Raw genomic sequence first — 12,584 nt, 5'->3', positions numbered from 1 at the left:
TGTGGATCCGTGATCTTCCGCACATTTTCCAGAGGGTCAGTGTTTCCAGGGCCCGTTAGCGGAACGCCGGGAGAACACAAAGACCTTCAGAAAGGCCTCCGGAGCGACCGGAGCGTGTGCCGTTTCCATGACTCAAAGGGATGTCCCAGCCTCCCCCCGGTGCTTCCCGTCCTTCCCTTCCCCACTTCACCACCGCTCACGTCCGAGTTCACCTCCCGCAACGGTCCGGGGATCCGAGCCGGCCGCAGTTTAAGGCAGCAGACATCAAAGAAGATCAGAGATTAAAGAAAGACAGTGGGTGAGTGACACTGGGACACGCTTGTAGCTCCTGGACGGGGGTCTGGATGCTGGAGAGCCGGAATGATGACAGGAGCGGAATCCTGACCGCCAAAATTTCATTTTCCGCTTGAAAAGAATCTTTTTTGGGGAGCTACTAACATAATCCGAACTCTTACAAAGCTCTCGGTCCTCTAGATTTTGATCCACATCGTATTTCGCAACATTGCAGTGAAACATTCCGGTGCCGGGTGTGTGTGTCCGTGTGGGTGTGTGTCCTGGAGTCCAGTTTGCTGCAGCAGCGTTCCCGCTCCTCCTCTAGAGGATTACTGCCGTTCAAAGAGCTTCTTTGTCCCCGCAGTGCTGGAATGTCCGTCCAGCTCTGCATCCTTTGGAAACTCTGAGCCAAAAGTCAACGGAACCAATGAGCAACGGAATACCGCTCGGAATATGGCGTTCCTGTTGGGCCAATCACAGGCAACTGCCCCAGGTGGGAGGTCAACCAGTAGGTTTGACGTCTTCCAGGTGTCGGAGCTTTAATTTAGAGGGGGAATATCGACTATATCCTGATCCATCAGGGTAATCCCAGAGCGTTCCACTTATTGAAAGTGGGAATATTGAGTTTGTCGGTGATAATCCCCCCGTAAGGACAAACGCTGACTCGGCGGGCTGTTGGATAACGGCGGTTTGGACCCAAACGCGGCTCTGAGGTCACATTTCTGCTGTGGGCCCGGATGATGAGAGGCTTTCGGGAATCCTCGCAGGCCGGAGCGTCGGATTCCGCAGCGGCGGGTTACGAACCTGGACCGATCTTTCGTTGTTTCTGTACGTTCGCGGCACTTTGATACGGCACAAACGCGGAGCAGATGGCGCGATCAGTATCTCGTGCTAAGCGCTAACACCCGAGCTGTACTCGTTGGTGCTGACACGTCAAAATCTGGAGAAAAAACACTTTGAATCGCGAATGCTAATTAGCTCACTTGACCGAAGCTAACCGCCACCACTTCCCGCCATTTTTGCGATAAAGTCACGGGAGGAGGCGGAAGAAGACGGGTTCCTTTCCGATGAGACCGTCTGATGACAGCGTTTGTCTGTAAAGCTTAGCTTCCGTGCTAACATGACACATTAGCAACCTGGCCGCGCTAGCTATTCCTGGGATTTTAAACCTCTACTTTGATGCTGGGCGTCGCCCGGCTGCGGTTTACTGTTGCCCTCCGCTTGCTTTGTTTTAGCGTTGGTGTGCGAGTTGAATTCCCTGACACGTGGTTTTCTTTAACTGTCGTGTTATTCTTGCGTTTATCGGTGAACCGCCCGAAGAATGTTGAAATACGCCGACGCGTTGTCAGGTCGCTTCCCTTCCTGCTCCCTTACTGCATTTCTGCGGTCGGCTTCTAAAAAAAGGAAAGTGCAATTTGGCCTCGGAATGACGATAAACAAAGTCGCGCAGACTTCCAGACAGGAGAAAGTGGGATTGAGTCGGGCCGGGACGGAGAGACGCTTAATGCTACTGTTGTTAGCTGTAGCATTAGGCAATGCTAAAGTTCACACTGGAGGCTCGAAACACGGTGGAGCGACATGCTAGCCCCCATGGAGGGGGCCCCGCTTCGCTAGTTTATAGTTCATCTCATATCATGCATATTAGCCCTATACTGTTAGCTGCCATGCTAAAGCGCCATGCTCCCAAATATATGATCTTCCCATTTGACCTCCTTTATTGCTCAGAATTGGGTATTTTTCACTTGCAATAAATCGTTAGCGGAGGTGTTTTGACGTAAGACTGGACCCTGATTGGTCGGGAAGTTCATGGAAAACCTGGGAAAAACTCCAAAACTCCAGAGTTTGATGTGACTTTCACTCCATTTTCATCCCTCTATCTACCGCAGCCTCCATCTTTCCGGACTTTCTCCGTTCCCACCCCGAGCCTTCGTTTCATATCAGCATCAAAACAAAAACTAAAAAGATTCCCTCATGCCCTCCCCGTGGGGAACAATGGCAGCCTTTCTGCCCCGGCATGAGAGGGAGGGACGCAGGGCAACAAACTATGCAGAGATGGGGGCTCTTTTGTTTCGAATCTGATGGGAATAAACGCTCATCCGGAGACTATCTGCTCCACACAATTCCCAAAGATGCTACTGCTAACTTTGTGTTAGCATTTCCAAGGAGTTAACAGGCGCTTCCTGTCTGGTTTTGCCACGTCTTTATCAGAAATAGACACCGGGCAGAGTCACTGATGTGGCCCAGATTAGCTGATGTGGCCCAGATTAGCTGATGTGGCCCAGATTAGCGGATGTGGCCCAGATTAGCATTTTAGCTCCTTAAATATCACTTTTTGTGCCCCTTTAAGAAGAAAACATCTGTTACACCCTCTTCTCTCTGTTTGCCCTTTATTTCCATCATTCATCACTCTATCACTCCCTTCTACTTTGTTTCTTTTGATCACCACACACACACACACACACACACACACGTGTCTCTGTTATCTGGGACTTCAGGGCTGCCGGGCAGGAATGTAGGTCTCAGTTTAGTGGAGCAAGCAGGAACAGGTCCACCTCCTGAATGGGAGTTTGTGGAGGATCCTGAGACCAGCACAAAGAGCTCGCCTGTGTCTGGCGGTGCTGCACCAATCTCGCCGTGCCGTCTCGGAGGCGTGAGGTTGGCGTCCGGCGGCGGCCCTGCGCCATGGAAATCGGTTTGCTGGACAACTGGAGGAAGGTAACGATGGCAGGAGAGGAGGGGAGGCGTCAGGTTAGCGTGAAGAAGCTCAGGGGCTGATTCCAGATATCCTGCAGCTGCCTCCTGTATCCTGGGGGCAGAGGGCGATTTCCATCTTTGCTGCATGTTTTCGCTACGCTAATGTCTCCGGGTACCGTGTTCTGTGTGTGCTAGGTCCTCTCAGCCTCTCAAACCTGATTTTTCTGTAGATGATACGGACTTTCACCCCTTTACAAACTGGGCTTAGCGGCTAATTTGGCCATAGCGTGGCCACAAACACAGGTTGTGTGTACGCTCATTAGCTCCTGCTGCTCAAGATCCCTCAAAAATGGTTCTTTAAAATGTTACTTTTCCAACTCCACCAACTCGAACCCCCTGCTGGTCAGTTGTGGTATTGACAAAAATGCTAAACATTAAGGAACAAAACCTCACCGGTGTTACGTCCCACTGCTGTTGTGTAATTACGTGTTTATGGATGTAGCCAAAGCACTTTTAGCGTGCGCTAGCAACAGCCACCTCACTTGTGCTAATGGTTGAGTGTGATCAGCAGGAATTTTGTAATAGGCAAGAAAAGAGTATTTTTAGCCATTTATACTCAGAATTAGCTTGGTCAGGTTGTGTGTGCGTGTATGTGTGTGTGTGTGTGTGTAGATGACTGGCAAATGCGTCATCAATTACCAGGAGATTTTAACCTAGCTTGCGTGCTTAGCGTGTGTTTTACTTCCTCACTGTGTCTTAATGCCGTCTACCATCTGTTGTTTTGGTGTGTGTGTGTGTGTGTGTGTGTGTGTGTGTGTGTGTGTGTGGTAATGCCATGAATCACACCTTGACGCACTGGTGTGTGTCGTCGGCGTGGGGAGGGGGATTCCCGCTCAGCGTGGTTGAGAAATCCTCGGATTCTGTCCGGTCATTGCCGAGGACCGGTCTCTGTCCAGCAGAGGTCCAGTCACGCGTGACTTAGGTTGACGACTCCATCTCCTTCCTCAGGATCTTCACGCGCCGCGGGACGCCGTGGACGGCTCGGTGGACATGGACCGCCTGAACAGGAACACACCTGAGGGGGGACGGCAGAGCCGGCAGGTGCTCCAGGTGAGTGAGGCGCTGTTTGGACCCGTGCTGCTGCTTCTTTTAGCGCTACGATTGAGGGTAAACAGGGACACGGCGGTGGTTCAGGTCAGCGGGTCCAGACGGGGCGTGTCCTGACAGCATCTGACCACATATTCCAAAGCAGGAATTTACAGGCGGAGTCGGTAATTAGACCGAACCTGAGGCTGACTGCCTGTTTTTCCCACCTGCTGGGCCCGGCAGTCCAGTCCGGAGCTAAACGGACTCGCCATCGGATCCCGTTCCAGTTGCTGTTTAGCCTTATTGACGGCCAAAGGTCAAGGGTTTGTGACAAATGATGATCCGATGTTTGACGTAAACGCTGTACGTTAGCAGGCGTAGCCGCGTCCGCCACATGGGAGCAGCAGCACGTAGCATATGGGGCTCCCACAGCTCCCAGTGAGGCCTCCCAGCCAGTCTCTCAGCAATCCTCTTAGGCTTGACCCCGCCGCACCAACACAATGTGATAATCCCATTAGCGCACGCGGCCGGCTAACGGGCCAAGAGGCGGGGTCGCTGCTCGCGGACGGCGCTGAAGCAGCAAGTGTAAGAGGGTCCAGAACCGGGACAGCGAAGGAGCTCAGGGCCTTCAGAGTCCATTTAACACTTCACCCGAGTTTAATCACCAAACGCGCTCACAGACAAGTGAAGCGCGAAATGGACTTTGAAGCCTATTTGCTAGCGAGCGAATGCTAATTGATCCAACAGAGTTTTCAGGGAACTTTGTTCCCTTTCAAGAATTTTGATGTCTTTTGAGTCGGCCTGAATTTGTCTTGTTTTTAATCTAATTTCAAAGTAAAAGACTGGAAAGCTAATTCATTAGTGCGTCAAACGCCCTCCAGGAGCTCCGTGCTTCTTCTAAATCGTGGGGGGTGCCGTTGCTATGGCGACGTCTCGACGGTGATACTTCAGGGTTGTGTGGCGAGGAAGAGGGGGGCGTAAGCAGAGCGGGCGGTTATTGAAACGACCCCCCGGGGTGAAGATATCCAGACCCCAGACAGGGCTCGCTGTCTGCACATCCTCGTTCGTTAGCGTCACGCTCAGCCAATTAGCTCGGCTAATGATCAGCAAACGACAGCTGATCATCTCGTGTCTGTCTGTTGGGCGTGGCCTTCCTGTTTCAGAGCACTCCGCTGGACCTGCTGGAGACCGGAAAGGGGCTGAAGCTCCAGGCAGAGCGCCCCCACCTGGTCAGCCTGGGGAGCGGACGACTGAGCGTCGCCATCACTCTGCTGCCTCTGCCCGAAGGTGAGACCCGAGGAGGTTGACCTCCGGGGAACGGCCGATTCCCTCGGGACAATTTCCCGGCGAACAAAACAAATCGTTTTCCTTCAATTTTGTTTCCAGCAGATTTAAGAGAAATTTGAAACGGCAGTTCCCATAGTGACCACAAGGGGCGCGGGTTTCCCATCTGTGGCTTCATTTCTGTGTGGGTCTGGACACTTGACGCATTCTTTACCCCCCTCCCCACAGGCCGGACCACCCTGGGTAACGGTCCCGCTGACATCAGCATCCAGGGCCCCGGCGTGGCCCCCCACCACTGCTACATAGAGAACAAGTGTGGGGTCATCACGTTGCACCCCTGTGGGAACCTGTGCGCTGTTGACGGACTTCAGCTCACCCAGCCGGTCCGCCTGTCCCAAGGTAGGAGATCAATACATCTGCTATAACAGCACTCACTGGGGACAAAAGGTTCCTGGTTGGAACCAACAAAGGTGTTTCAGCTTCTTCTATGGTGTCTCTGAGAACCAGGACCCTGTTTGGGGATCCAAACCGGATCCCTTATTATTGGTTTTGTGTTTAATCACAGACGTTTCCACGAAGAACCAGTTCGGTTCAGTTTCTGACCTGAACCATGAAGGGTTCTTTGAGCTGTCCTCAAAGAAGAAGAACTTGTACTTTACTTTGGTTCCACCTTTTTGGTTCTAGGGACTGATCTATTTGGTTTTGGTTCTAGGGACTGAGCTATTTGGTTTTGATTCTCGGGACTGAGCTATTTGGTTTTGGTTCTCGGGACTGAGCTATTTGGTTTTGGTTCTGGGGACTGAGCTATTTGGTTTTGGTTCTAGGGACTGAGCTATGTGTTTTGGTTCTGGGGACTGAGCTATGTGGTTTTGGTTCTGGGGACTGAGCTATGTGGTTTTGGTTCTGGGGACTGAGCTATGTGGTTTTGGTTCTGGGGACTGAGCTATTTGGTTTTGGTTCTTGGGACTGAGCTATTTGGTTTTGGTTCTGGGGACTGAGCTATGTGGTTTTGGTTCTGGGGACTGAGCTATTTGGTTTTGGTTCTTGGGACTGAGCTATTTGGTTTTGGTTCTGGGGACTGTAGGAGCCTTTGATGGTGGCTCTTCGGCCCTTTTAGGACTCGTTCCGAAACGATCATTTCCTCACCTTGTGTGATGTATGACAGGCAGTCTCCTAGCATTTGAACCTGGATCCCAAGTAACCTGAGAGGGGGTTATTTATACAGCCCCTCTTCCCCAGACAGACCCCCCTGTAGGCCAGGAGCAGGTCTGGGTCTAGAGGAATAAGGGTAAACTGGAGTTCAGCACAGGAAAGAAGTTCCTTTTGTCTAGTGGTGGCTGATGCCGACCTTGCAACAGGAAGTGAGTCAGCTGTGGTTGCCCAACAGCTAACATGGCTCCTCCCTCCTGTAATTAGATGAGCAACACTCCTCAGAGACGCGTGTCGGGCTCTGACCGCGTCTCAGGTAATCCTGTCTGAGTTTCCCCAGTTTTGCCGATGATTCGCCGAGGCTCCAGATTACCCGCTCTGCTGAGCGCGCGGCAATTCGATAGCGTTGCGGGTGATTCGCCGAGCGGTTAGCAACAATCCTCCAGGATTTACAGCGCGAACCGGGAGGAGGGGAATCCCGACTGTGGAAAACTAAAACGGTTTGTCTGAGTCAATGTTTTACAGGGATGAAAGTTGGTGACTTGAGTTCGGGGCTAGGGTCGGATTTATGCTAACTGAATTAGCTTAGCTGAGGAGCAAAACTGGGAGTACAGGTGGGGTGAAGTGTTGGAAGTGGTGGGGTCAGGCAGTAGGAGACACATTTGACCTTTAATCGAGCCGTGTTTGGGGTGAAAACAGTCCTCAGACTTTACCCAACATACCCTTTAAGGTGCGCGGAGGCTACGGGTACCCTGGTCCTGGGATGGGTATCGCCTTTAGAACCCCAGCGGAGATAACATAAAAGTAACATAAAAGTTGGCTAGCCTCATAGCCACTCCATCATTTAGTTAGCATTTGATGTTTTTAGGCCTTTTAGGGTGGTGGAAGTCGATTCTACTCCACAGAATTCCCTAAAAAAACATCAAAGGAAAATGCTTCGGTGGCTGCTTTGATCTACAGTAAGATTCTTTTCATGAATTGATCTGATTTTTTGAGTCTGACATAATAAATGTGAATCAGTCGCTCAGTTGTGGATGCAGCGGTCTGATCCCAGCTCCTCCCGAGGTCTGGGATCTCCACCTTCCTCCCCCCTCCTCCTCCTCCTCCTCCTCCTCCTCAGCCCTACCTCTCCGGGCTCAGGGATGAGTGGGAGCCAGCTGTTGGTTCCAGGAGGCTCTGCGTCTTCAGAGAACAGCGGAGGAGGGAGACAATGGAGCCGGATTACAGCCTCTGAAACCTTCATCCGAACCTGGACCGAGGCGGAGCTGCGAGGTCCGTGTTTTTTAGGGCGCGGACGCGCCGACGGCTCCCATTGTGGCCCCCTCGAACCTTTGTAGAATGTATTAAAGCCCGTCGCGGTTTGAGGATTATCATAACAAAAGCGCGTCGGGGACAAAAAGCGCCATAAACGCAGGAAAACACGTGTCTTTAAAAAAAAGAAAAAAGAAAATCACGCCAGGAGGCGATGGAACCAGCGGAGGGACGGGAGAGTTTCAGTCACCGCGGCTAAAGTAAGTCCGTTTGCCTTCACTTTCCCTCACAAATCCGGTTTAAAGTGGGCTCAAAGTTGCGACGTGTGTGTGTGAACGGGCGAGAGGTGGACACACACTCACACACACACGGTTGTCATGTCCTCTCCGCGTCGGTTCCGGGCGCCGCGCGCTGTCGCCAAACTCCAGTGGAAAATCTCATTTTTTAATTTTTCCACTTCCGTGTGCGATCATTTAAAGGGAGCGAGCATCGCAGCCTGTTCGCTGCTAACGATCCGCGAAGTTCGGCTTGTAAATTAGTCCGGATTTTTAAACTCAGATGTCCCAACTTTGAGTTTCAAACCTGCTCATTCATACTAACTTTAGCGCTGCGCGGCTGCTTTAAGGAGGATTTCTGCGGCTCAAACTCCTACTTTTATTGATTTATGAACTTTATATCCTCGTGACTCACCATAATCTCACATTTGCGCCAGTTTATGGGCAGATTTGGCGGTCGTTTCCCAATAAAACCCAGTCTGCGGGGTCATTTCAAAATAAAAGCTCCGGGAGAATCTGGGAGATTTCCCCAGAAGTGTCAATATTGACAGTGTGGAGATTGGACGCGCAGCACCTGCTCCAGTGCCCCCAGACACCAGCACGCCAGGTTTCAGCCTCCATGTTGGTTCTGTTTATAGACCACAAACCCACACAGGTCTGCCAGATCTGCATGTCCACCCCCCCGCCACCATGTCCCGCTGGCATGAGCAGGCTCTGCCGTGTCTGTCTACTGTTTCACTTCTATTCCTGGTGGCCAATGTGACCTCAGCAGGTCTTTTAGCCTCCCGTAGCTTCCTTTCTGCTTGTTCACGGGCCTTCGGCTCCTCGGGCCTGGATCCATGAGCGAGCTGCGTCCGTCCGTCCGTCCGTCCGCCCGCGGTGGCTCATCTTCATCTGTCATCTCTGACTTGACCCCCCTCCAAACACTCATGGGGCTGCTAAGAGCATGGTGTCGGCTCCAGTGGAGCCAGAGTCCGGGGTGTGTGTGTGTGTGTGTGTGTGTGTGGGTCCCGGTGCTGTGGTCAGCCTCCTGTGTCCATACGACATGCTGGTGTTAGCGCTGCAACTCTGTATGTAAAGATTCCAGAGTGTTTTTCATCCCAATCCTAAACCTATTGTTTGGAATGGCTGTTTTCACTCCCAGTATCCACAGTTCCAGCACCAGTACGGCACCAGTACGGCACCAGTACGGCACCAGTAACGGTTGGATGGATTGTGTTCCAGACTTGTTACATATTAAATCCACATTAGGAAATGAGATCGACAATAAAGACACAACAGAATCTGTTCTTATTAGCATGCAGCGGCTAAATAGGACCAAGGAAATATCCCTTAATTAATCCCTTCCCTTAAGTATAACGCCTCCAATTTTAACTATTAACATTAACGCGCTGAGATGTTAAGACACTTTGAGGCAAAGCTCATTTATTTGAATGAAAGAAGCTAATCTGCCTAATCTAAATTAATGGAATGGATCCATTTGTCCAAGAGTCCAGTAGCACGAACGGGAATCTCTTCCTGAAAACAGGAAAAGCAGCTGGAATACCTGAGCAGGGGGAGGAGTTTCAGACCATCTGCCTGGGGGGGGGGGGGGAGGTGGTAGTGGTGGTGGGGGGGTCTGAACATCTGTTCGGACAGTCGGTGAACAGACTCCAACACGACGTCTCGCCGAGCCGACGCTGCGTTCTGTCCCTGAAATTAGGGAAGCTGTGACCTGTTGCATTCTGGGAGTTCACTGTTTTGAGGGGTTTTAATCTGAAGACGTAAATTCCGGGTTTTTTTAGTTTCACTCGGCATTGAAGTTTACGTTCTTTGCAGACGATCCAGCCGTGTTAGCGGTGTGTTTTAGACATCGCAGTGATGTCAGAAGGGTTTGAAGACGCGGTTTGGCTAGCTCGCCCCTCAGCCCGTCATTGGCTAATGGGTAAATCTGGCTTTAAGTGAGGGTGTAACGCCTGGGTTTCCATAGCAACCCTCGGCCCGGTCTTGAATGTCTTTGTCCGCGGCCGTTGAGCGCTTTTGTGCCCCGGCGAAACTTTTGTTTGCACTGGGATTGTAAAATGTTAAATATTAACGGTCAAGTCGGTGGAGTCGCTGCGGCGGTTTCCGCCACCCGGTGACCCACACGAGACGCCTCCGCATCATGTGACGGCAGCTGCCGAGTCTCGCCGCGTCGATCCGGATTCACCGTGGAGGAGAAGCTCCCTCTGATCTCATCTGCTGGGAAAGACGCTGCTCAGGGTTCGTGCGGTCGTTCCAGACCCGAACTGATGGTGCTTTTAATGCCACACGACCCCCGGGGGGGCGATCTGCCATTAAAGCCGAGCGGTCTGAGAGGGCACGGAACAGTTTCCCGATTGTCTCCTTTGCTGTCGGCTCACATTTATTCAACCGATTCTTTTTTTTTTTTGGGAGAGTGAGCCATCAAATTCCCCACTTTGCCTTTGTGCTTTTTAGCTAATTTTTTGCAACGTTGGCCTGTTTTGGAGGTGAAAGTGCGCTGTTGAAGCTTGTGTTCTGACAGGTCAGAGGGAAAATATGAAGGAGTGGAACGTTCTCAAGGTTGCGCCAATAAGCAGGAAATTCCTGAAATGGAAGGAGTTGCAGGCTCAAAGTGTCAAACACACAGTCAAATCCATCCGATTTGCAGTCTTGACGGCTTTTGTAGCATCAAAGGTGTTGTGAAATCAGGAGTTTGCATTGATAAGACGACATTTGTTGCTTTTGCTACAAAAATAGGCTGCGCTAGCATCTAAATATCAGATATTTAAACATGCTCATCAGTTTCAGCTTCACGTGCGGATGTATTTTCTCAGTAATTAGCTTTGATCTCTTTGATCTCCTTGGTTTGTCAGGTCCGTCTTGGCTCCGCCCCCCCCCCAACGTTCTATGATCCACTCCCAGAATGAGGACAAAGCGTCCTGGTCGCAAATGTCAGGGTCACCCCTGAAGCCGGGCTGCACCAGGAGACCGCTCGCGTCACGCTAAGCACTCAAAGTTCTTCCCAGACCACTTCAAAGGATAAAAGGACGCCGCGCTGATGCTGAGAGTGCACTCAGTGTAATGAAGCCCGGAGAAATCCGTCCTGGGGAGGCGTCCCTGTCTCCCACCTGTCGGGAAGCCCATTTGCGTGATTAAATGGGGGGGGGGGGACAAAAGTGTCCTTCACGTATACACGTACTGTAGCGGCGCTCCCACCTCAGCTGGACCGGCTTCGTGCGAGAGGCGCCCGTTCTAATTTGCGATTCCTCGTCGGAAAGCGTTCCGAAGCACAACCGTTTATTAAGTCTCCGTCTCGCTGAGCTCAGCTTTGCCGAAAACTCATCCCTCAACCGCTGGTTCTGGGAAGAATCCTCACATGCTTCTCCCAGGTCAGGAGGTTCCTGTGTGGGAGGGAGGACAGGGATACTGCTGTCTGTCTTGGGAGGGGGGGGGGCTGCAAGTGATCCGGACAGGCACTAATGAAGTGTTCCCGATTACTCGAGGAACAGCGTGGAAGTTCTTCACGGTCATCTCTCACATTCCTCCATTTTTTTTTTCTGGGAAAACTGCAACAGTCTGTGGAATTCCGGGCTGCAGCGATCCCAGCGGAGGAGTTGTTGTGAGGATGAAGTCACCAACGTGTCGCGCAATTCCCGCGGGCTTCAAAGGGTTCTTCCCAAACGTCTTTCACTTGGAGGTTCCCCCGGGCTGAATAAAGGAGTTAGTGGTTTGAGGTGTGGTGAAGTCGCGGCGGCGCTCCGGTGTCGTTAGCCGCCGCCCAGCTAACCGTTGTAATGCAGATCAGGTCACTGCTGATAGAACAGTTGCAGCTAAGCTACCGAGCCTCCCTGCGGCTAATGCCGTCCCTTTATTGACCTTTTCCCCCGGCGCTTCCGTCAAATTAATGAATTTCTTCTACCTGCGTGAGGAAACGAGGCGTCCTGCTCTCCGTGATGAAAATGTCGTGATTTATGGCGCTAACCTACCCCGTCTCCTCCAGGCGGAACGCGATACGTCTCTTAGAGCGCCACCCAAAACCTGAGCTGCCCTCCTACAGCTACGCTTCAATTGTCTCCGCGTTCACGGAGAATCCGCCGTCATAGGTAGCTGCGCGGCGCTAATTTGAGGATGTAGCGATCTGACGCCATTTTTGAGAGCGTGTGTTTGTTGCTGACTGTTGTTTGCTGACCCAGTATGAGCCTCTGCTGTCAGACCCCCCCCCCACACACACACACACACACACACACACTGAGCGGGCGTCTGCTTCCCGTGGCTTAACAGCATAGAGGAAGAGAAATGTCGTCCATCATCTGTCAGCCTGATCACCATTGGGGCCCTGGGGTCCAGGCTGAACTTATTAGCGCGTGTGCCAGCGGTGATCCGCCAGTTACATCTCGATAGTACATCGAGTCTTCTCAAAACGCTCCGACACACAGTTGTGTCTGACAGAAGCGCTGAGTCGGCGCGGCGTGTTGAGCCAGCGCGGCGTTCCCAAACGCTGGGACGAGTTTGTCACTTCCGCCTGGGAGTGACGGATCTGATACCGGCGGTGGAGATCGAGCCGCTACAAGTCAGGCACCGTGAGTCGGG

At 52.0% G+C, this 12,584-nt stretch overlaps 1 protein-coding gene across 1 annotated transcript in view; it reads left to right on the top strand.

Moving 5' to 3' along the window:
• Nucleotides 1–2,795: 2,795 nt before the first annotated feature.
• The window catches only part of phldb1b (pleckstrin homology-like domain, family B, member 1b), a 30,080-nt gene continuing 20,291 nt past the window's right edge, over nt 2,796–12,584 (top strand). The window contains 4 exon segments of the mRNA XM_057050102.1: nt 2,796–2,988; nt 3,976–4,077; nt 5,217–5,340; nt 5,566–5,736. Of these exon segments, the coding sequence (XP_056906082.1) occupies nt 2,956–2,988; nt 3,976–4,077; nt 5,217–5,340; nt 5,566–5,736 (430 nt within the window). The 5' untranslated portion in view covers nt 2,796–2,955.

The sequence above is a fragment of the Takifugu flavidus genome, chromosome 12 (assembly GCF_003711565.1).
Source record: "Takifugu flavidus isolate HTHZ2018 chromosome 12, ASM371156v2, whole genome shotgun sequence".
Taxonomy (NCBI): domain Eukaryota; kingdom Metazoa; phylum Chordata; class Actinopteri; order Tetraodontiformes; family Tetraodontidae; genus Takifugu; species Takifugu flavidus.
The sequence above is the reverse complement of the archived record's forward strand: the minus strand, read 5'-3'. Positions and strand labels throughout refer to the sequence as shown.